The 25,064-nt window shown below is 42.7% G+C and overlaps 1 protein-coding gene across 1 annotated transcript in view; it reads left to right on the top strand.

Annotated features, from left to right (window-relative positions):
* Positions 1-19,969, top strand: part of GTPBP8 (GTP binding protein 8 (putative)) — a 110,084-nt gene extending 90,115 nt beyond the window's left edge. The window contains exon 6 of the mRNA XM_013982454.2: positions 19,699-19,969. Coding sequence (XP_013837908.2) covers positions 19,699-19,741 — 43 coding nt within the window. The 3' untranslated portion in view covers positions 19,742-19,969. The remainder of the gene's footprint in view (positions 1-19,698) is intronic.

The following is a 25,064-nucleotide window of genomic DNA, read 5'->3' as shown; positions in this document are numbered from 1 at the left end:
TAGGGAGGTACCTCTGTCTTAAATAGAAGTCAATGAAGGCAAGGAAGGTTAAGTGACTTGCACAGGGACACACGACTAATAATTATCAGAGTCTTGGTCCAGCTGTTTCCAAAGCCTGTTCTCATGCTCTGTAGAGGATTAGAATTCAGTCCCCCTACGTTCCTACCCAAGACCTCCTCTAAGAAAACACTTGTCCCTTAGGTAGAAGGAGGAGCTTGAAATCTTACAATTAGACATTTATCCTTTACCTAATCGCTTTGTTCCTTGGTACATTTCTGCTGAGAGGAATGAGCCATTGAAAAGTTTAGCATAAATGTCTTGCTTAACTGAGACTATATTTATGAAAGAATTTCCTGCAAGGAAAATTTGATTGTGTGCATATGAAAAAGGGACAAGAAGAGAGACTAATACCAAAGGGGAAGCAGAGATGGAAGACAACTTTGCCTACTCCTCAAATTGTTGTGGGTGCAATGCTACCTGGAAGAAGCCCTACTTCTCTGGGCTTCTCTTCCTGTCCAGAGAACATGAGGGTAACTGGCTCGTTCACCGCAAAGGATCAGTGAGTGGGCAGAGGCCAGAGAGGAAAATGCAGGCAAAAGCAGAGATGGGGGTGGGAGCAGTGGTGTGGAGACAAAGGGGGAAGTAACTTTTTAAATAAAAAATGATAAGTGATGAATAGAATGGCTAATCCTGGGGAGCCCTGAGAATCCTGGACCGCCAAGCAAGGGCCTCCCTTTTTTTCACTTTCCTTTTTCTTTTCTTTTTAATTTTCTTTTATTTAATTTCGCTGCAGCACGTATAATCAATTACAGCCTGAATCGGGATAAAGGGAGGGGAAGCACTTTAATTCATAAATCAATTTTATACGGTCATCAGTCAGGTTGTGAATGCAAATACCTCTGTCGGTTTAGGTTATTCAGAATTAATTGACTCCCGCCGGGCTGGGCTGCAGATGGAGAGGGGCTTTCTCACAGAGTCTCCTTGGGCCCAGCATGGGGGCCGACGGCTTCCTCCCTTCCCCCTCAGGCCCTCGGCCACCCCTCCTCCCTTGCTCCTTTACCCTCTGGGCCCCAAACTTGGAGATGATGGGATTGGGCGTCCAGCAAAGAAGCTGGGTGGATAAGAGCCCAGGAAGATTATTTGAAGAAGGAAGGGGATACACAGTAAGATGAAAGCCCCCAAACAAACCCTCTTCAGCCCAGGCCCTACAGAGACACCTTTATGTGATTAGAAATGCTTAGCTTTCAAGGGTCTGCTTTTAAGTTCTCTTGAGCTTCTTAAATAAAAGAGAAAAAAGAAAACAAACAGAAAAGCCAGAGCCCCTGGGCTGAAGCTGAAGGGATATCGTTCAGAAACTACCAGGTGGCAGGGGTTTGTGTGCGGCTGCCAGATTTTAGCAGCCGGAAAGCAGCCTGGGACAGAGGGCCATACACCCGCCAGGCCCAGCAGAAGTGAGGTCAAGGTCCTGCCCCAAGCACCTGAGGCTGATGGTGACAGAGACAGTCCTGGGCTGTGGCCCCGTACTGCGGATGCAGAGGACGAGTGAATCAGGTATAGGAAGAACTGAGGTGGCCTCTCCGGGCATTTTCCTAAGGCAAGGTCTTCTATCACTGGAGTTCATTCCAGTTTGGAAAAGACACACACCTGTCCACCATTCAGCATTCCCTGTCCTCTGCTTTGCAGCTGAACATACCCCTAGGTGTCTTGCTCCAAATCAGACTGTTTTCGTGGTGTTCACCAGTGGCCCCCATGTTAGAATCACCCAGTGAGCTTTTTGTTTTGTGTGTTTGGCTGCTGATTTATTAATGCTGATATGCAGGTCCACTCTTAAAAAGTTTGCTTTAATCAGGTCTTGAGCAGAGCCCAAGAAATTGGGCTTTGTTAATAAAGGTGCAGGTCTATGTACAGGTAAGGATGGAGTATCTGAGAACCTCACCCCACCCCCAGGCCCTCTCCACAACCTGGCAGTGGTTCTCAAAGTGTGGTGCATTAGAATTGTGTGGGCAGAGGGAAAAAATGCTAAGAGAAAAAACAAAACAAAACAAAATAAAATCTGAGATTGCATATGTTATAGATTCTGTGCAGATCCCCTGCAGACACAGTGAATCTCTGAAAAATTCTGAAACCTAGACAAACTCCCAGTAAGTGTGGGAATCTCTGCGGGGGCAAAGCACCAAGATGTCAGCACTGTCCTTATTGAAAAGCAAATGCTAGCCTGCTCCATTGGTAAGCATCACATTTGCCTTCACAAACAATTCTTATTTGTGAATTCTGCCAGGAAGTGCTCCTGAGAGACCCAGATGACCTGAATCCAGATGCAAAAGGAAAACAATCCATTGGATGGGATGATCTTAAAGATTCCCAAGCGTGGGTTCTCCATCCATATTGAGCCTCTAAAAAATCAGCTGAAAATTCTTACGTATTTTTAACCAGAACTCAAATAACCACCCCCTGATCTGTAGCATAGTTGTTTGTATACAAATGAGCCATGTTTATTTATCATAAAAGGCAAAAGAAATTCTTGGAAAAATGTTCCAGTTAGTCATTCATTTGTATTACCATATGTTATTGGAGGCAATAAAACTGCCTTTCTCTAAAAATCTCAATACTTCAGGCTTTATTCCCAAGTCAGACTAGACTTCCTCTCCCAAAAGTCTGAAGGACTTAATGGAGATTAAATGTGTGTTTTCTCCTGCTCTACTTAGCCAGCAGCAAAGAGAAATTGGGGGCGTGTGCAGTTTCAGAATGAAAGGGCACCTTGTTTGCAAAGCTCCATGTTTATAAGGTAGAAGACGAAGACATCCATGTCGGTGAAAAAAATCCTTAGACCATTAAAGCAATATGGCCAGGTGATTAAACACACAAGCTTCAGAGTCAATACTGACCAGCTTTGAAACAGCTTCAGCACTTAGCCTGGACAAAATGTAAAACCTGTGTGCCTCAGTTTCATCCTTTTTAAAGTGGGAATATTAACAGGAACTATGAGGATTAAATGAGATTAAAACATCTAAAAAGCTAAGCAGAGAGCAAGCTCAGAAAATGGCAGTCCTTATTTTGAGAGAAAGTGTGGATGTGAAGTTTCTAAGGAGTGGATCAGTGGACCTGTGGATCTGATGTGGTCCCCCCATTCGTATCAGCATCCTGGGGAAATGCGTTAGAAATGTGAAATCCCCAGGCCCATCCCAGAACTACTGAACAGAAGCCCTGGGGTTGGGGATCAATACCCAGTGTTTTAACAAGCCCTCCAGGAGATTCTGAGCCACACTAAAGTTGGAGAACTACAGGCTAAGTTGAGGGCTGGAGGCTCAGCAAGCAACAAGAACATTCTTAGAGCCAAGCATTTGTGATAAAGAAAGAGGTTGGACTTGGCTCTCTGTAGAGGAAATAGATGAAGACGGTTCACACTATGGTGTTTGCAGCTGGAGTGTCCAACAAAAGGGTGAGATCTCACCGGGAACCATAACCCCTTGTACAGCAGCACTGTTTGCGAAGCCCTGCCCCAGGCAGCATCTCAGACTTACAACCTCAGACACCTTCCCCCTCCACACCCTGGACCCTCCCCAGATTCTGAGGCCCAGGGGTGCCTCTGACCCATTGAGCCCTGGGACCTCAGCAGGCTGCACTGCCCACTCTGTTGCTGGATGGGAGCAGCAGAGAAGTCTGAGGCTCCTGCCCCAGACTGGTGCAAAGAGGACAGCTCTGCCAAGAAAAGGGTCCTGGAAGAGCAGTCTCAGCCATGCTGCTTTGAGATGCCAGTGGAGTCCCTTCACCCTGGCACTTTTCTTCTCCCACAGCAGGATTCCCAAGAGCCAGATGGTAGAGATGGGGGGCAAGGCAGTCTGGGAGGGTGGGAACAAAGAAATTTGGAGGTCATGCGTATAGAGGTTTTTTAAAAGGTATCAAAAAAAAAAAAAAAAAAGAAAAGAAAGAAAAAGAAAAGAGAGTGAAGGAATGAGAGAGAAGTCTGGGGTTTTGGAGATAAATCAGGTTACAGATCCACAAGAGGCTAAAGTAGGAGAGGCAGGCACAAGGAGGAGCTGATGGGATGGCTAAAGTGTCCCGTTAAAGGTTTCTACTTCCTTTCCACAAACAATTGAGCACCTACTGGGCACCAGGGGCTCTACTAGGCTCTGAGAGACAAAAATGCCTAAGACACAATTCCTGCCGTCCAGGAGCCTTTGAAGAAAGGCAGAAGCAAATAGAAAAATTGTGCACATTCCTCCCAAAATGACATCTGAAGAAAGGAAGCAAACAAAGCAACTCCCAAAGTTTTTTAAAACATTTCCCTTAAGTTTGAGATTTGAAGTTCAGTGAACAGGTGAAATGTTAACGATCCACTCCTGATCCCTCTCCTTTCCACGCACATACATACTTGGGTTGCCTACAAACACACCCATGCACGCCACAAACACACTTCAGTGGCCAGTGTGTCTTTGTGGAGCTGGCCTGTGAAGGATCGGCCCGGCTGCTTCCGGCCCTGCCACTGGACTCCAGTCTTGATCAGAAAAGCATGAGAAGTTCATGAAAGAAACAAATCCTAGGAGTTTCTGGTACATAAGCCACCACCAGTCTACCCTCCTGTCAGTGAGGTAAGGGTAAAGGAATCTGACAAACACAGATTTAATTTCCTGTGAAATGCACAGGGGGCTAGAAACTAAGAGGGGAGCAGGATTTGGACCAAGACTTTTGGGGTTTTAGCACACAGGCACATAAAATCCTTTTGGTGTGTTTACCAGGCCCAAGCCCCTTGGTTTCAGCATCCTTGGCGGGCACTGCCTCCTCCACCTGAGCCCTTAAGCTCTCCTCCCTTAGGGCCGTCTCTGCATGGGGACGAAAATGAGGGCGTCTTTGTTGGGGTGGTGGCTGGGACTTAGGTCACACGCTTCCCAAGATACCTGTCCCAGTGTCACTTTCCTAGGTCACTGTCCTCCCTTCACACTTTCTCCAAAATTAGGCTGGGGCAAAAAGGAAACTTGAAAAAGGGCCCCTTTGTTACTATGCACGCATCAGCCCCCAGGTATTCCTGGGGTCTGTTCTCTTGCTCCCTGAAGGAAGAAGAAATGAGTTTTCATTCCCGCTCAGGCCTCTGCTGATGTTTATTTCCCTAGGTCAGTTCCAAACAGCCAAATGAATTTTTCAGAAAGCCCACAGCTGGAGTGTCAGGGTCCAGGTAACAATATTAAAGTAATCAAGGGAGGAAATATTTCAGAATCCCTTGGGTGTCGTTTTCACAAAGTTTTCTTCTGGGCATCCTTATACCTCTGGGTTATTCTTTGTCTCCCTCCTTTTGTCCTCCTTGGTCGTTTTCCTCGGCCACTTTTTTCTCTATATCGCTCCCCAAAGCATACGCTATGTGCCTGTGATCCTTAACAAAGTTGATTCCTATTTTTTTTTTTTTTTTTAAAGAATGTTCCTTAGACAAAACACAACCCTGGCTGCAGCTGGAGGCTGCTGGGATTTCTGTGCCTTGTTTTAATGCATGGCCCCTTTCATGAAACCCAGGAGAATTGGGGGTAGGGAGGTGGAGGAAAAAGAGAAGGAGGGGGAAGAGAGGCGTGAACCTTTACACCCAAAGTGGGAGTTTAGAAGAATTTACAACCGTCTTTTCTGGAGACCATTAAGGTTTTATTGCCCTAGTACCAGCAGTTACAATGCTCTGTGGAACTCAGGGCTGAGCCCCTGCCAAGGATCCTCCTGCTCACTACAGCTGGCAAGAGGCCAACTCTAAAGCACGTTCACTTCAGGAAGAGAGGGGGAGCCAGCTCAAGTGGGAGGTGGGTGAGAGGAAAGAGAGAGAAACCCAGAAAGTAAATAAGGCATTCTAAAGTCAGAGCTTTAGCTCCACAGTCAAATAGAGCTAACTCTCTGTGACTTTCCACCATTTACTAGCTTCTGATATTAAACAAGTGGTTTGACCACTCCAAGGCTGGGGTTTCCCATCTGTAAACCAGAGCTCATGAGAGCACCCACTTTCTTGGATTATCGGGAGGATTAAATAAGACAAATTCTGTAAAGAGTTTAGTACAGTGTCCGGTTTACAGTAAGAGGTGAATATGTATTCTTTTATATTGATATGTTTGTAAGTATCCTTCCCTTGGAAGAAGGGAAAGACCACTGAGTTCACACTTTCTCTAAAGATGAGAGTGTATAGAGACGAGACCGAATGACTTTCTTACCTCTAAACATTCCCTTTTGAGGCAGCTCTCCCAGCCAAGCCTGTTGGGTACCTCGGATGTGGGAGAAAAAGACCAGTAAAAAAAGAAGAAAAGTGAGAGGAAAAAAGAAGAGATGATGAAAGCAAAGGAGATTTATAGGGATAAATAATTGGGAAAAGACAGGCAAAAAAAAAAAAAAACTGAGGGAAAGAAAATAAAATGGAAACGGTCAAAGATGGAAAGAAGTCTTGCAGCTGGACATAGACTAAGCAGGAAATGTGGACGAGAGGCAGAGTAGCCTAAAAACCTGCAGGGTTCGGTTTGCTGGCCACTGTGCCCTCAGGGAGGGTAATAACTCCTAAAAGCTACGAGCCTGTGGGTATTTAAAAGGAACCTAAGCAGCAGAGCAAAACTTCCTGCAGAGCATATAACCCCTGTGTATACTTTCTGTCAATCACAATTCTCCCTTCTCAGCTTTCCTGCGCTGTGGATAAATGACCCACCTCTAGCTCCCAGTCTCACACCTACAGACTCTCCTGTAAATCCTGAAAGAGACTCTCAGCTCTCTAAGGTAATGGCTAAGTTCACCGTGCTGTGGGTGCCCCTGCTGCAAGGTGCAGGGTTAAATTATCTCATGCCTGGAGCTTACCAAGTGCTCCATGTGTGTCTGTTGAATGACTTGAATGAATGAGTGAGTCATTTGATGCAGGCCTACATGACTGCTAAAGGTTACAGGGTTTCTTCTTTTACAGGGAGGGGCGAAATGTTTTAGAATTAGGTAGTGGTGGTGTTTGTGCAACCTTGTGAGGGTACTAAAACTGCTGAATTGTACACTTTAAATCAGTGAATGTTATGATATGTGAATAATATCTCGACGAGACAAATACAAATGCGCTAAGTTAAGCCTTAGAGAAATAGTCACGACTAACACTATAGTCTTCCAGTTTGCTCTTGACATTGGGTCCTCTTCCTATCCCTTTGCTCCTTCTCAGAACATAAGGACTAAATAATTACCTTCAAAAGTCTTTTTCAACTTTTCCTTGGGTTTTCCCAAGTGAGGCCTTACCCAAGTGAAGCCAAGGATGATTAGAGCTCATAGAAATGAGGTGACTAAATAGGTGGGGCTCAGCCTCCTCTTGAACATTTCTCTGAGCTGTGTAAACGTTTCCTGCTGGAACACCCTGAAGACAAAGATTCCCCCTCTTAGTGAATCATCCCAGCCACCAAGGCTTAATTCACGTTGTCTTAGTTCATATCAGCCCAGCCACCAAGACTCAGCTGCTAAGAAATTCTAGGAAATCAATGGCAGTGTTAACTCATCTTAAGGTATGTTAGCCTTAAGTGCTTTTCTGAAACACCTTATCTTCTTTGACAGTCAGGAGCAGTGATGTGAGCAGCAGTGATTTTCCAGACGGGATGAAGAACAAAGTCTAGCAATAGATTCGCATGCTCTTTCAACCTCCCCGCACAGAGGACCTATATATACACAGACAGTTTCCTAGCATTGGAAGCTACTCTTTTCTATAAACACTTCAGTTGTGTGAGATTGTGTGGTTAACTTAGATACAGTGCACTTCTCAAAGCATGAAGCTTATTTCAGTTACTTGTTTAGTCCCAGCAAAGGAAACTCCCAAATCTTAAGCACCATTTAATACATCAATAAGCAGATTGCTTAGACAAACAGGATTTCAGTTTTGGAGGCTAATGTCTGCTCTAGTCCTATAAAGTAAAGAGGGAATGAGTCCATACATGTCTGCATCTCATTCTAAGCTTTGGGCCATGTACCAGGTCTCCAAGAAAAATTGAGAAAAGCAGGCTATCTTCTCTTTCAAATTCCTTCTCCAGCATCCAATCATGGACAGAATAAAAATGTAAAAAAGTGAAATGCTACTTATTCAATCTTGAACTAAATAAACAAACATTAACATCTTCTTTCATTCAAGAATTTATGTGAACTGAGGGGCCTTAGGAGCTTCCAAAAAGCCCACCCAGTCATTCTACATAACCCATCAACTCACTAAGAATCTCAGTTACCAGTCCTACAAAGTGAGATTTGATCTTGATCTTGATTCCCAGTGTCGTCACTACAAAGGCCCCATTCCTGTATTTTTCCCATGGTGTCATCAGCCCACCAGAGCCTCAAATCCCCACGAGCTCCCAATGCTAAAAACCAAATTAATTACCTGGCGTCATCATCAGTCAGGAGTTTGTTGAAAGTTAAATGTATATGATTCCTTTTAAACTTTAAAGTTATTGAAGAAAAGCTTTTAGAGCCCCCCCCTTTTTTTTTGTCTTTGAGGATCCCCGCCTGTTCAAGGACCCCAGATTGGAGTTTCTGACCAGATAATCTGTGAGGCCTTTCCTAGCTTCAGGATTCTCCAGGTCTAGAAATCTGAAGGTGAATGAATGCATCACAAGTTTCCTGGATTTGCCTCTCCTTTCAGCTTACCCTGCAGATTTTCCCTGAAAATCAGAGCCACCCCCTGGCTGGACTGCCCACTCAGAACCAGCTCTTACTATCCCCAGAGTTAGGGGAAAACAATGCAAAGCCAAGGAAATGGACATTATTTGGATTTAAATCCTGGTTGTTAATTTCTTCCCAATGCCCTTGGTCTAGAAATTTAAGGGAAATGGCTCCCTCTTTGTCTTTTCCACAAGGCTTTGCAAATATATGAGATGAAGAGAAAAATTCTTATCACTGTTCCTCAGGTAGTAAGCCATAAAACTCGTGACCCAGTGCGATCTGAGAGAATCCTTGCACAGAGGGAAACAGCCATTCTGCTAAAATTTAAGAGAAAGGCAAAGGAAGAGAAAGGAAGGCACCCAGGTCCCCAGAGATGCTATAGCTTCTTTCCCCAGTGCCTGTCCACTTGTAAGGGGGCAGAGACCTCGATCCCAAGCTCATCCTTTATACCTCTTATTAGTGTAGTTTTGTAGACCCTGTGGATGGCATCCATTCGTATCAAACTTCCATCATTGCAGAAAATCCAGAGTGGTTTCTTTTGCTATAGCAAAGATCACTGATGCCAGCAGCCCTTCTCACAGTGGCCAGCATGGTCACTTTCGCTGTCTCCAGTGTCAGCAAGCTTGCAGTGTTCCTTGGCTTGTCCACTTTTATTAGAATGCCTACGTTGCCACTGCCTAATTTTTAAAGATCAAGATAAAAAATACTTTCCCTCAAACTTAGAAACTTCTGTTCACGTTGGGAGAGGACAGTTCTTCAACTTATTCGTTAATGATCTAATTGATTTATGAAGAGTACTTTATATCCCTCTTTGGAGTCTCAAAAGAAGACATTTCTGAGAGCCATATTTGTATACAATAGTTCCCACTTGTCCACAGGGGCTATGTCCCAAGATATACCTAGTGGATGCCTGAAACCGTGGATAGTTCTGAACCCTGAATAATTTTTTTTCCTATGCATATATACCTATGATAAAGTTTAATTTATAAATTAGGCACAGTAAGAGATTAGTGACAATAACTAACAATGAAATAGGACCATTATAACTATATACTGTTATGAAAGTTATGTGATTGTGATCTCTCTTTCTCTCTCTCAAAGTACCTTACTGTATTATACTTGCCCTTCTTTTGGTGATGTGAGGTTTTAAAATGCCTGCATGAGGAGATGAAGTGAGGTGATGATGCAGGCATTGTGACATAGTGTTAGGCTACTGTTGGCCTTCTGGTGATAGTTCAGAAGGACTGTCTGCTTTGGGTGATGCTGCAGCTTCACACTGTGATGATGTTGATGGTCGGGATCCCAAAGGGGGAGCACAAGATTTCGTCATGCTTCCCAGAATGGCATGCAATTTAAAACTTATGAATTGTTTACTTCCAGAATTTTCCATCTAATATTCTCGGCCCACAGTTGATCACAGATAACTGAAACTGTAGAAAGTGAAACCACAGGTAGTAGGGGACCAGTGTATTTTCATTGCAACACACTGGTCCTTGCTCTATCCTTTCCAGAGCACCTTAAGCATTGTTGTTCCCTTTCCCTGATGCTCTTTCAAGAAAATGCTTCATGTTTTCAGGTTGAATGTGTTATTAATTCAGGCTGTATGAGCCTCTTCCTAGGAAGTTAACCTGTTTCCTGGTGGCCCCCAGCAAAGTCTTTGTGTGTTATTCATATATTAGGTTGATTTTGAATTATTCCTCCAGAGAAATTGGAAAATCATCCAAAAACACTTCAGGAAATTAAGCATTCCTGGTTTTTATTCATCATCACTGTCATCATCATCTCTCAGCACCATGCTTTTAAATCTTTCTATAAGCAAATAATTGAATTGAATGGGCTTCTGAGGTCAGAAAAACTTAAGATTGCTTACTGTTTTCCACATTTATGGAAAGTGTGTTGGAACCTGAATATGAAGCACACTCAAGTTTACTGGTATTTTTAACAGATTTTATTTGAGCATAATTGACCTATGAAGCTGTGTTAGTTTCAGGTGTACAGAAAAGTGTTATCAGTTATACATACATCCATTCCTTTTCTGATTTTTTTCCCACGTGGGTTATTACACAGTATTGAGTAAATAACCCTGTGCCATACATAGGTCCTTGTTACCTATTTATTTTATATATACTAATGTGTATATGTCAGTCCCAACCCCTTAATTTATTCCCCTCCCCTACATTTCACCTTTGGTAACCATAAATTTGGTTTTAAAATCTTTGAGTCTGTTTCTTTTTTGAAAGTTCTTTTGTATCATTTTTTATTAGATTCCACATATTGGTGAAATCATGTATTTGTCTTTAACTTTCTTCGCTTAGCATAATAATTTCTAGGTTCATCCATTTTGCTGCAAGTGGCATTATTTCATTATTTTTTATGACTGAGTAATATTCCATTGTGTATATGCACCACATCTTCTTTATCCAGTCCTCTGTGATGGACATTTAGGTTGCTTCCATGTCTTGGTTATTGTGAATGGCACTTCAGTGAACATTGGGGTGAATATATCTTTTTGAATTATGGTTTTCACCAGATATGGGTGCAGGAGTGGGATTGGTGGATCATATAGTAGTTCTATATTTAGTTTTTTGAGGACCCTCCATACTGTTCTCCACAATGGTTGCACTGGCTTATATTCCCAGCAACAGTGTAGAAGGGTTCCTTTTTACTCATACTTTAAGAATTAAATTCCACTCAGGACACTGACACTTTCCCTTCCATTCCTGTCCTGGGTGGCATCTTCATAGCCATAAATGAAGGGGGAGTAGAAACAGTTTGTGAACCCTACTGCATACTATGTCTGGTTATTTCAGTAACTCTCACCACAGACACTTGAAGCTGGTGTTACTATATATCTTCTCACTTTTTAAAAATTGAATTATAGTTCATTTACAATGTTGTTGTCACTGTACAACAAAGCGATTCAATTATACATATATACACCCTCTTTTTTAAAAATATTTTTTTCCATTATGGTTTATCAAGACATTGAATATAGTTCTCTGAGCTATACAGTAGGACGTTGTTGTTTATCTCCTCCATATATAATAGCTCACAACTGTTAACCCCAACTTCCCACCTCATTCCTTTCTCAACACCTCCCCACTTGGCAACCTCAAATCTGTTCTTGTCTGTGAGTTTGTTTCTGTTTTGTAGATAGGCTCATTTTTGTCATGTTTGAAATTCCACATATAAGTGATATCTTATGGTATATGTCTTTCTGTTTCTGACTTATTTCACTTAAAATGAGAATCTCTAGGTCCATCCATTTTGCTGCAAATGGCATTATTTCATTCTTTTTTTATAGCTGAGTAATATTCCATCATATATAGGTACCACATCTCTTAATCCATTCATCTGTCGATGGACATTTAGGTGTTTTCCTTGCCTTGGCTATTGTAAACAGTGCTGCAATGAAAATAGGAGTCCATGTATCTTTTTTGAATTATAGTTTTGTCTGGATGTATGCCCAGGAGTGGGAATGATGGATCATGTGGTAACTCTATGCTTAGTTTTCTGAGGACCCTCCATACTGTTTTCCATAATGGTTGCACCAACTTACATTCCCACCAACAGTATAGGAGGGTTCCCTTTTCTCCACACCCTCTCCAGCATTTGTTATTTGTAGACTTTTTAATAATGATCATTCTGACCAGTGTGAGGTGGTACCTTCTTATAGTTTTGATGTGCATTTCTCTAATAATTAGCAGTGTTGAGCATTTTTCATGTGCTTATTGGCCATTTGTATTTCTTCTTTGAAGAAATGTCTATTTAGGTCTTTGGCCCGTTTTTCAATTGGGTTGTTTGTTTTTCTGTTGTTGAGCTTTATGGGCTATTTGTATATTTTGGAAATTAAGCCCTTGTCATACACCTTCTCACTATTTAACAGCAGTTGCTCAGAGTTAGTCACTTTGTCATCTTTGGTTTGTGCAAAGCTCTTACGTTGGCTTATTTCTCCCTCTATACCCATAGCTGCTCCCGTTTCACTACCATACCCCATAGGCAACATGCTTAATACAACTTTAAAGGCACTCCTGCACTAGATATTACCCTCTGTGTGTGTATTTTTATTTACATAAATAGATTCCAAAACATCTTTTGTCTGTCACTGGCGATTGCCTCTGATGGCATCCAAGTGCCTCTGTGGGCTTCAAGATATTGGAAATGACAGCTGTTCTTTGTACACTTTCATCTAAGTGACAAAAGAACCTAAGGAATAACCAAGCATCCACACTTAAAGCTATCCCCTTTCGTACAAACCTCCTTTCCCAGTCTCCCTGTACCCTCTACCGAGACAATATCCAGAACTAAAAGACAAGGTACACAGTGTACTTTTGCTAAATCTGAAAGTCTGTTAGATTAGGCTTTGTTCCAGTCTGAAAAGTATTATTTCCCCTGTTCTGATGAGGGGTGGGTCACATTATTTGTAAGGCAGAGTCCAAATATGGAAATGACATCACCCAAACCAGGAGAAGCCAGAGGTGTCTCCTCAGCCATTTCATGAACAAGGATGGAGAACTGAAGAGATGTTGGGCACTTTTATGGCTCATGCCTCACTTATTTTTCTCTATACTGGGTGAGGTTCTGCATATGATCCTGGTTTCTAGCCACTGCCTGAATGGACTTTTAGGGCCTATCCATGTGGACCAGTCTCACCAGAATCTGCTTTTGATGGCTCCCTAAGGAAGACCAGCCCTTCTTAGACCTCACAGATGACCGTTAGACAGTTTCTACCAGCCGTCTCCACATCGAAACCCATCAGCTCCTTCCCATGTCACATTCCTGTAAGGTTTCAAAATGTCAGAGACCTGGAGAGGCTATATTTTGGGCTGAGTTTCAGCTCCCTCTTCTTAGGAAGAAAGAAATGAAGTGCACCATTGGCCACAAAGGGAGATTCCAAGGTCAGAGGTCTTAGGTCCTAGGCTCTTGCCCTTTGAACTTCTATCTCTACTGTGTCCTCTCTCTCCTGAGCCCATACAGTTCCGTTCTGAACACCCAGGACACCCCTGACCATCCCAGGGTTATAGAGGGCCAGGTAGAATTGCTCCTGAGGGATCCTCAGCTAGACATTCATGTGTATGCTGTCTTGTGTAATTCAAGCATGTTGTTATCCTAAACAGAGGACACAGACTGTTTTGCTCTTGTCCCAATGGGCCCCTTGGTCAGCAGCAGGATTCAATCTTCTCCCTTCGATAGTCAAGTAGGAAGATTTATTTTACTTTGCTATGGCCCAAGATCTGCTTATTGGGAAGGATGCTTAGCCAGTTTGCAGCAGCCTTGCTGGGACCTGGATGGGAAATTCAGTGGAATATCTTTCTGGCTTAGCTGCAGGATTAAAGTTCAGAGTTCTAGCATGCTTGCCTTCACTCACCCTGCAGGGTCACTGCTGGGACACATGGGGCCCTACACTGCTCTGGGACTTCACACTTTTTTTTTTCTTCTTTTTTTTCTTTTTATGGCCTCATCCACAGCATATGGATATTCCTGGGCCAGGGATTGAATCCAAGCCACAGCTGTGACCTGAACTGCAGTTGCAGCGACACCAGATAATTTAACCCACTGTGCCGGGCCAGGGATTGAACATGCAGCTCCACAGCGACCCAAGCTGCTGCATTCAGATTCTTAACAAACTGTGCCATGGTGGAAATGCCATTGCTTTTTTGTTTGTTTGTTTTTAACTTTAAGATCATGTTATAGCAGAAAAAGCAGTGCCCAGGAAAATCCAAACTTTATTGACCATGCTAAGTGAGATAAGTGAACATTATTACCAGCCTCATTGGTTCACATCAATTTTTTGACCAAAAGAGTTTTGAGAAAAAAAACATTTTGTGATTTTTAGAGCTCTTTTTCAGATGCGGAAATTGTAGATAAAGGATTATGGAGCTAATTAATTGAAAAAAAAAAAGCATGTACTAAACTTTCAGCACCAGAAGGATACATATTCAAATCCTTTTAGACCAACTTGAGCAAAGTCATTTAACTGCTCTGAAATCAGTTTCCTCATCTGTAAAAATAAAGGTTCTCATAGTTACCTGGTAGTAGTGTGTGGAAGATTAAATGAGACATGGCAGGTGCAGTACCTGGCTGGCATAGAATAAGGGGAAAAAAGAGAGAGAGAGGAATATTAATTTTAGGCTATGTGGAGGGATGCAGGGATGAACTGGAACAATGAAACATTGGAAGAAACTTAGATCTGGGAGGGCAGTGAGCCAATGGAAAACCTTAATCTGAGTTTGGAAAGGAACAAGGGAAAGAAGAGGCTGAAGAATGGGAACTCACCAGTGGGCTAGGTGGGTTCCAAGAAGGCTGGAGCCTCTAAAGTATGTGTCTTGGGCCATCTATAACAAGAACATGGCACAATGGAGCTAAGGGATGGGCATAACATTCAGGGGTAAAAGTTGAGACCCCAAATGGGGACTTTCCTGTTGGATCTTTAAGGAACCAGTTGATGTGTCTCTCAGCATCAAGTGAGTTTTTCCACTAGGATTACCTGGCTCTTACTCACCTGGATGCATGCCTCCCATATGATCTTACTGCACTCAAGGCCAGGTGACTAAATTCATATTGCACAAAAGCCCCCAAACAGAAATGAGAAGTAGCTGCTAAAGGCTATAATGTAGTGCATGCTTAGGAAAGGGCCAGACACTGGGCAAAGGCATTTTATATCCATCACCTCCTTAAATTCTCACAACACCAGGAGGAATGTATTATTTTCCACCTACTATAGATAAGGAGACTGAGGCTCAGGAAAGTTAAATGATGGCCCAAGGTCACAGAGCAGGTAAGTGGCAAAACTGGAATTTATCTCTGATTAATGGCACGAACCACTGCACTGTACTTACTTACTGCTGGTTAGCAACATATGTCATAGATTTTATATGAGAAGTCCCTAAGCTCTCAGATATTGCAGATGGAAGGCTACGGTGGTGGAGCTTTTGTGGGTAGGACCTTGGCCCCCTTCAAAGTCCTTCTTCTCAGCCATGTCCCAGCTCCAGGCTGACACCCACTGGGTGCAGCAAACATAGGGAACCCACAATCCTTTAAGAAGCCATCCTTTTAAGGAGACATAAAAACATTTTAATTTGTCATAAAATCAGAAGAGAAAAATGTATCAAATTTATTATGTTCAAAGGAGTTATAAAGGATACCTTTTAATACTTTTTTATAATGATTTTTATTTTTTCCATTATAGCTGGTTTACAGTGTTCTGTCAATTTTCTACTATACAGCAAGGTGACACAGTCACACATACATATATATACATTCTTTTTCTCACATTATCATGCTGTATCATTAGTTACTAGATAGAGTTCCCAGTGCTATACAGCAGGATCTCATTGCTTATCTATTTCAAAGGCAGTAGTTTGCATCTATTAAGCCCAAATTCACAATCCATCCTTTTAATACTTTTATATGGAAGAAGGGGCATACAAAGGCCAAAGTACCTAGGGCCCATGAACACCTTTAACACGGCCCTGCTTGCTTGCTTGCTTGCTTGCTTGCTTGCTTTCTTTCTTTCTTTCTTTTTTCATCCTTTCTTTACCATTTTAATTTTTTCTTTTCTTTCTTTCAGTTGCACCCACAGCATATGGAATTTCCTGAGCCAGGGATCAAAAACAAGCCACAGCTGCAACTTAAACATCAGATCCTTAACCCACTACACCGGGCATCTAATTTGCGCCCCCTGAGCCACCAGAGACAACACTGGATCCTTACTGCATTGCACCATGGTGGGAACTCCCCCTGCATGCTTTCTTAAATCATCTGGAAAATGTATAGTGTGTAATTGCAGTCCTTGCATAGCATTGCCTCCTCTTTCATTCATTTGAGGAGACATCATTCTGGAAATCCTTAAGTAGGAAACATATGCTTTTCTTGGCAGGCTGTACTTTTTGGCTAACATAAGAGTTGATACAAATACATCCAAGTACTAGGATATACAAATGTGAACAGATACTTAAAGCTTAATATTCACAAGCTATACCCAAGGATTGTGTACCCCAACTTGTCCATGGATATAAATTCATAAGCACCAAGGGGCAACCATAGGACCTTCACTGTAAATATAATAACCTACACACACACACACACTTTTCCAACAACAAAACAAATAGACAAGGAGCCAAGTAGATCAAATTACTATACCACCAACAGTTGAAAAGAGAAAAATCCCAGATTTGGAGTCCAATCTGTGGTAGGTAAATATAGAAGCAAGAGAGGGTAGGAAAAAGGATACTGCTTTGCAAATTGAGCCAATGCATTTAGTATTATTATTTTTTAAGATCCAGGACCAGAGCACTCTCTGAGTTTCCCCAAGTAGGCATCCCCTGTTCTCTGAGGACTTCCAGATCTGCACCAGCCAGCAATAATATCAGATTTGAGGACTGAGTTGGGGGTCAAGACCAGGGAAGAAGGGGAGGGGTAAAAGCTTTGTGAGGGGGTCCATGGTTAAAAACAAGCTCAGAAACAGCTGAAAAGCCAGAGAAGAAGCTATCTCATTAATTGGACCTCTTTCACCTCTTTCCTTTCCCATTTTGCCTGCAATTCTCCTCCCTTCACAGAATGTGCCCAGGCAAGACAGTAGAAAGGGATTATCTGTCCTGTTCTACAAAGCCAAGTTATTTTTGGTTAATTGGGGGTGAAAATGTGAGGCAACCTCTCAGAAAAGATACCCTCAAGTCCTACCTATTTGGAATCAACAGATCCCAAACCCATACCCATGAGATGTGTACTCATAATGGGGGCCTCAGGCTTCAATGTGATTCCTGTAATATTCATTGATCTAGAAAGCTGGGAGATTTAGGTATTTGGGTTCACTAATTCATTCCACGAAGATATAATGCCACCTATTGAAATAATAATGTGTAGTAATAATAATAAAGGGATAACTATGTGCCTGGCACTAAGTACTTTATTTGCAATGATCTCATCTAATCCTCACACCTTCATGAATGAATGAGTCACTGCTACTGCAGAGAAGAAATTTTACAGACAAGGAAGCCGCAGCTTGGAGACATTAAATAATCTACCCAAGTTCTCACAGCTAGTGGGTTGATCAGATGCACTATAACTCAGATCTCTTGTATAGTTTACCTTGCATTATTTTTTCATTACTATTCATCATTTAGTGTTCTTTCCAAATTTTAACTGCTAGAAATACTATGGTAATATAATTTTTATACATAGAGCTTTTCTCTTATTCTTGATTATTCCTTAGGATGAATTCACAGGAGTAATATGTCTGGATCAAGTGGTTTAAATATTGGTTGGCTCTCACTATGTATTGCCAAATTACATTTTGAAAGGTTTTGCTCATTTACACTGGGAACATCATGCTACAAATGACCTATTTTTCACAAATCCTTTTCAACGCTATTTGCTGTTAAGATTTGGCTGCTCTCTGGCTACCATTTCACAATCACTGGCAAAGGTTCTCAGGAATTCAGTAGCATCCCAGGGCTGTGAATCTGCTGGTTTATAATTGGCTCCATGAAGGCCTATCACCTCTTACTCCATCTCCCATCTGTTGGCCAATATCTGTAATTCTACTATTAAGGACTCATTCTTTTGGCTGAAGGTTTAGAGTTTTTCTAAAATGTCCCCTGGAAAGTGTTACTTTTAAATGGCTATCAGTTATTTACATTCTGTTATGAAGGTAAAGAACCAGATAATTTTGAGAAGGAAAGGAAGCCAGGGGACAGTGATTGGAGTGATACATCTATGGACAAAACAAAGTTCTTGTCCTAAAGAGGCTTACATTTTAAGTGACTGGAGGCAGTCAAACAAATAAACATATAATGTGTCAGGAAGTCATCAATGCTGTAAAGTGTTGTCTCTAAAAAGGAAAGTTGTCAGAAGCCAGGATCTCTGGCAGGGACTCTGGGGGTCAGATAACCTGCAGAGTCATGGGCTTGGGGCAAGTATGTGAGACTGAGGCATATGGCAGGAAAATAAAAATTACAGAGAAATCACTAGGAAATGAGGAAGCTTTCTGACTCTTACCAGGCAATACTCTAGACCCCCTTCATATCTTCCAACAAAGATCCATGATTTTAGTTACCAGATCCCTCACTTGGCTATAAGCATGTGAAAGACTGTGTATAGACAGGTATTATTGTTCTATGTCCGGACCCCGCTTTCAGGCCTCCCTGAGAAGTGCCTGTGGTGGGAAGCATGGAAAGCCTTGGAAGTCAAGGTTCTCCCTCACCCTTTGCTGCAGGACTTGGGCCAGGCCCCTAACTGCTCTGTCCTGGGCCTCGGTTAAAAAAAATGAGGAGTTTAGATTCTAGAAAGATGGTATCCATGGTCCCTTCCAACTCCAGTCCTCTTCTACCTCAGCTTGCATTTCTGCCAATGAGCCTTCCAAGTAAACGGCAGGATTAATCCATCAGCTCCACTGGGCTGGGAGAGGAAGGGAGCAGGCGGAGGAAGCATCAATGGTATTGCACTCCAGTGAGCACTGAAGAGGCTCCATTCATGGACCAACAAAACCTGGGAGAAGCCTCAGACTTAATCAGCCAGGGAGACTCCAGCAGTAGGAACAAAGGAAATCACAGCCTTATTTGGGAATCCAGACATAGCTTCTGTGTTTTCCCTCGGACCTGAGTCTACAAGCTCCTCCAGTGCACGCGCGCATGCAGACAGACAGACAGACAGACAGACAGACACACACACACACACACACACACACACACACAGTGGGATTACAGGTTTCAGAAGGAAAGGGGAAGACAAAGAGGTAAAGACAGAGCAGCTGAGGATTTAAGTAACAGCTGATATGAGAGCCTCATTTTAACACTATCTTTTAGACCAGCCTCTAGGAACAATTATAGTTTGGTTAGTTTTATAAAATTAAGATCCCTTTCACACTTACTAACTGATGAGCCCTTTGATGAAGTTCAGAATGGAACTCTTGCATGGATTTCTGCATGAAACCTTTAGGGTTCTAGAGTAATTTACAGGCATTTTTTTTTTAAACTATTCTGACATCATTCTAGCGAAGTAGGTTGGGATTATGCACAGTCCCATTTTGTAAGTAGAAAAACCAAGGTTGTGTTTCATGGCTGCTTCTTATGCCTACAGTATGCTGCTACAATCACCTGAGCTAGCTCATCATCAGGCATGATCCTTGACCCTGAATGGATGGTGGTGAGAATGAGCAGACTGCCATCACCCTTCCATAGGTAAGTGCCAGGAGGATGAGCAAGCAGGATGCCACACAACCAGTAACCTTCCTAGAAATAGAGGCATGATGCTATCCCTCTCCATGCTCATCTAAATGCCATGCTCTGTCTTTGTCAGAGGCCAAAAGCATCTGGAAAGATTATATTAGGATGACTCACAAAATTAAATAATTACTTGTTTTGGTTTGTCTTGTATTCATGCTTTTCTTCATGTGACCTTCTGCTGCCCTACACTATCATAAATTGCATCTTTCTGAAGGCATCTAAGTTTGCAAACATGAGTATGTATTAGTAGCATTTCAACTAGTAGGCATTATCTTTTAAAAGGAGCTGGAGCCGTCTCCTATGAGGTCTTCAACTAAGGTATTTGCTGAATAGCTTTAGGGCAAGTTTCTTTGGCTGAAAAGTCTAGTATGAAAATGAAAATAATTCTGCAAGCAAAGAATGAAGCTAAGCATGTTCATTTATTTTTCTACCAGGAATGAGTAAGAGATGTGAGATTAAAAATTATTGTTGAGTTGCCATGACCAGTGGATGATGGACATGGTTTCTCTGTTTAAAATATACCTTGGCGGAGTTCCCATCGTGGCGCAGTGGTTAACGAATCTGACTAGGAACCATGAGGTTGCGGGTTCGGTCCCTGCCCTTGCTCAGTGGGTTAACGATCCGGCGTTGCCATGAGCTGTGGTGTAGGTTGCAGACACGGCTCGGATCCTGCGTTGCTGTGCCTCTGGCGTAGGCCAGTGGCTACAGCTCCGATTCAACCCCTAGCCTGGGAACCTCCATATGCCGCGGGAGCGGCCCAAGAAATAGCAACAACAACAACAACAACAAAAGACAAAAAGACAAAAGACAAAAAAAAAAAAAATACCTTGGCCACAACTAATGTAGGAAAAACCTTGGAGATGTTTCTTGTGGGTTCAGCTATCTCCCTTTTCTCTGTTCCTCTTCCTACTAGGGATTTGTTTTTACCAGTGAATTAGGTGGGCCTTGTCATTCCATCAAGAGGTTCTTAATCTTTGCCCTATGTTTTGATGTTTTCCCTGGGTAACATCTCTTACTTGAGACTAATCCCCCCCATTTCATTAATACTTTCCAGTCCAGTTATGGCTTCCTGATAATTGGACAATTTCAGGCATATCCCCAGAACCCGGGGATCCAGAGAGCCTTCAAAGCAGCATTCCTCCACAACTCCCCATGGAAGATCTGTCATGGGTTCAGGCTAGTTCTTCAGACCTCTCTTCTTCACCATCTCAGAGGAAGCCAGAACTCTTGACCAGGTTTGTGAGCAAAACAAGGGAAGCTGTTGTAGTTGTGAAACTATTTGGAAGGTTTTGGCCCTTCTGGTGGCCCTGATGCTTCTTGAGAGTTCTCTTCCCACTCTCGGTGGTGTGAGTGTAAATTATCCAGAAGCCTCCAGGCCCCTTCATCATCACAGGTCTCACCTTCCCACTCAACTCTCTTTCCAAGTGTGAAAACATAGCTTCTGTAGACCTGCCAGCTCCCTAGAGTTGGCCCCCGGCCCCGCATATACAAAGTTCCTTCCTACTTTGGTGGCATCTGTCATTAGAAGGGATTAGAGGTGTTTTGCACAGCTGGCACACAGTGGACACAGTGTATATGTTGGCAGAATTGAACAGGCTGCCAAGAAAGGGACGTACCCTTCTGCCATAAAACTGCAGTAGAATTTGGCTTGCGTTTGGGACAGTGATTCTCAAAGGGTGGTCTAAGACTCACAGCAGGCAAAAGGGTCTGCTTTGTGAGCCTTAAAAAAGTTAAAGTATGTCCCTTGGACTGGGGGTGGATGGGGTAAGTGAACCATGTATTGTTTTTTTTTTTTTTTTTTTTTTTTTTTTTGCATTAGTCAAGAAAATTTGAGAGTACTGGATAAATGTATGGTTTTGCCAGGAAGCAAAGAGATGGTGACTATCTTTGAAGAGTATCTTCTGTTGCACCTGAAAATGGGCAGCTCAGCCTGTGACACACAGGGATGCACTGAAGGTCCACTGATGGCCTTGACCTCAGAGACTCATCACTGTCCTTTTAAGTTCTGATAGCTGACTCTCCTGACCTTATTAGAATAGCACTCCCCACCCCCAAGAGCTGAAACCCCAAGCCTGTGTGCATCCAGATATCACACACATACTTGCACATACATGCGTGCATGATGAAAGTTTGTTAATTAACTTTGATAACTGATAAGGGTATAGGTCATCCCTCGGGCCTGATCAGTGCATTCCTTCAGAATGGAGGATGCAAGTTGCGTTTCAGAAAAATCTTTCCTTAAGGAAACTTTAAGCTCTCTCACAGGATCAGGGCCAGGAAAACCTCTGTTCAGGACAATGCTTCTGCAAACCTCCTTTTTCTTGATTCTTATAACTAATCATTTTCCCTTACCGACTCTGCTTCCCAGAGAGATGCATTCTCTTCAGAGGGATTCTTTATCAATATGTATTCATTTAGTTGTGTTCTGAGTATTGTTCTACCACCTGCTTCCCTGGATTTTCTCCTAGTTTGGTATCTTTGGAATTCCCAAGTTTTTGATTCAAGGATTTGGGATGATTTCCAGGTTTCCTTCCACAGGTGACTAATCCATTGTGTATGGATTTTAGTAATATAGCTCTTATAGCGAACTCCATTTCCAAAGTCTTAGAAGACATCTTATTGTGGCCTCTAGATCGTACACTATGTTCTAATCCTCTGATGTGCTGGTAGGAGCAAACTCTCCCCAGAGCACAGTTCCTGGTTGCAGAGATAGACACTGAATCGGTGTCTTCCATCTACCATCTCTCCTCTGAATTAGGCACGTACTTTCCACTCTTCAGGGAAACTGACTCTAGACATTCTTCTCACACTGCATATAAAGACTTGGAATGAAAGTTGGTGAGTCCCAGAACAGCAACTTTTGAAATAGCAGAGGATTCAAGTAAGAAATGAGAAAGCAGCTGCAAATGAGTACATGTGAAATGAAAAGTTAGCAACTTTGGCCCTCAAATGGGGCAGGGAGCAGAAGTTGAATTCTATCTCTCTAGGTCAGTTTATCAGTTGTAGTTTCAGGTGTCCCAGCTTCTCACGTCTCACTTGCTTAGCAAACATCTACTAGTCACCTTTAACATGCACAGTGCGGAGGGCGGGCAGAGGATGAATAAAAGTTGAACAAGACATTGTACGTGCACTCCAGGAGCCCACGGCCTAGTGAAGGCCAGGACACTAGCTTACTGGCAAATGGTTCCCAGAATAAGTTTCGGGTAGTGACTGGCAAGAAGGAGAAGGAACATTTGGAATTACCTGGAGAGGCAGTCAACCTTGGAGTCCTTCCTGCAAGCACAAGGCTATTTCTCTGCGCTGGGAGCCTGGGTCTCCTTCTCCCTGCCCTCCCATTCTTTCCTTCTGGCCTATGGAGTCTGGCTCTTCTCCCCACCTGAGGCAGTGGCGCTGCTTTACAGCATGAGTCATCTCCACCCTAACACGCAGAGAGGCACCCCCTCCCTGAAAGGAACAAGAACTTTCAGATTAAGCTCAAGTTGAGGCCAATATATTTACTTAAAAGGTGAGGTTGAAGAGTAGAAACCCTTATTTGGCTGAGAATGGGCTTTGACACCTTTTTTATTTGATTTTTTATTTTTATTTTTTGTCTTATTAGAGCTTCACCTGCAGCATATGGAGGCTCCCAGACTAGGGGTCCAGTTGGAGCCGCAGTCACTGGCCAACACCATAGCCACAGCAACTCAGGATCTGAGCTGCATCTGCAACCTACACCACAGCTCATGGCAACCCAGATCCTCAACCCACTGAGTGAGCCAGGGATTGAACCCACATCCTCATGGATCCTAGTCAGGTTTGCTAATGGCTGAGCCATAACAGGAACCCCAACACCCTTTTTTTAAGCATAAGGATTTGTACATTTTAAAAAATGCATCTACCCTGGTATCCTGAGACCTCAGGACTAAATACTTTGAACTAGTGAATGAGAAAAGGTGAGGAAGTAAATGAGCCTCATGTAAAATTAACTAGAAGAGTTGTATTCATTTTAGCTAAAGTAAATCTAAAACCAAGTGAAATGTTCCAAGAGCAGATATTCCGACAGATTTATTGTTCATAAAATGATGATCCAGGGTGTTATGAATTTGACAAATATTTAGTATATTTAGTGTCAGTCACCTTAGTGAGCACTAGAAATACTGAGTGGGAAGTCTCAGCCCTCATGGTTCCTTGATGTTGCTTCAAAGTAAAAGGCATAGCTTCCTAAAAGTTGTGCCATACTACAAGCCTTCTCTCTCTCTCTCTCTCTCTCTCTCCCCACACCCACCACACCAACCTTTCTTTCTCTTCCTCCCCCTCACTTTCTGTCCTCTCCCTCTCCCACCCTCTCTCCCTACACTGATGAGAATCACAGTGTCTGCTGGCAGCTACCACACTGACATCCAGGCACTGCTTTATGTCACCCATACTTTGCTACATGGTTGTATCAGTCAGGCTAGACTAAGTTATGCTATAATAACAAACAACTCTAAAATCTTAATGGCTTAAAACAACCAAGGTTTAGTTTTCACTTAAGCCACATATTAATCACAAGTCAGCAGGGATCTTTGTTTTTTGTAGTCACTTAGAGACCCAAGCTGGTGGAGCTGCTGCCATCTTGAGTGCTGCTGGTGATGGTGATAACTGGAATGAGAAGGCTCTGGAAAGTCTCAAAAATAGGTTCCCAGCCTAGAAGTGTCACATGTCACTTCCACACAGAATTCACAAAGCCCCCTTCAACCATAAAGAAGCCAAGAAGTTTAATCTTACTTTGTGCCAGAACTGAGGAAAACGGAATATTTGGCAAATAGTACCAGTGACTATGACAGATGTGTGTAGTGGATTTGACAGTGTTTTTCCAAACCCTAAGATGCTAGGACACTGGGCAAGTTCAGCCTCACTATAGTGAATTCAGGCTCCTCAGCCTCAGAGGAAAATAGGAAAAGGATGATTCCTTCTAGTTCCCTGGAATAGACTGATCCCAGGATGACCTTTCATGCCATTCTCCAACCATAGAGATAAATACACATACCCACCAACACACACACACACGCGCACGCGCACAATGAAGATAAGGGAGGTGGGGACCCAGAGTAATGAAATGATGAAATGCAGAGATTTTAAAATCAGCCAGAGTTGGATTTGCATCCTGCTTTCACTATTTACTGCCCATGTGAAGTTGGGCACTTATCTTAACTCATCTGTGTCTCAGTTTCCTCATCCAAAAAAAAAAAAAACCAGGAC

This window comes from Sus scrofa, chromosome 13 (assembly GCF_000003025.6).
Source record: "Sus scrofa isolate TJ Tabasco breed Duroc chromosome 13, Sscrofa11.1, whole genome shotgun sequence".
Classification (NCBI taxonomy): domain Eukaryota; kingdom Metazoa; phylum Chordata; class Mammalia; order Artiodactyla; family Suidae; genus Sus; species Sus scrofa.
Note: the sequence above shows the minus strand (reverse complement) of the source record. Positions and strands in the feature narration are given on the sequence as shown.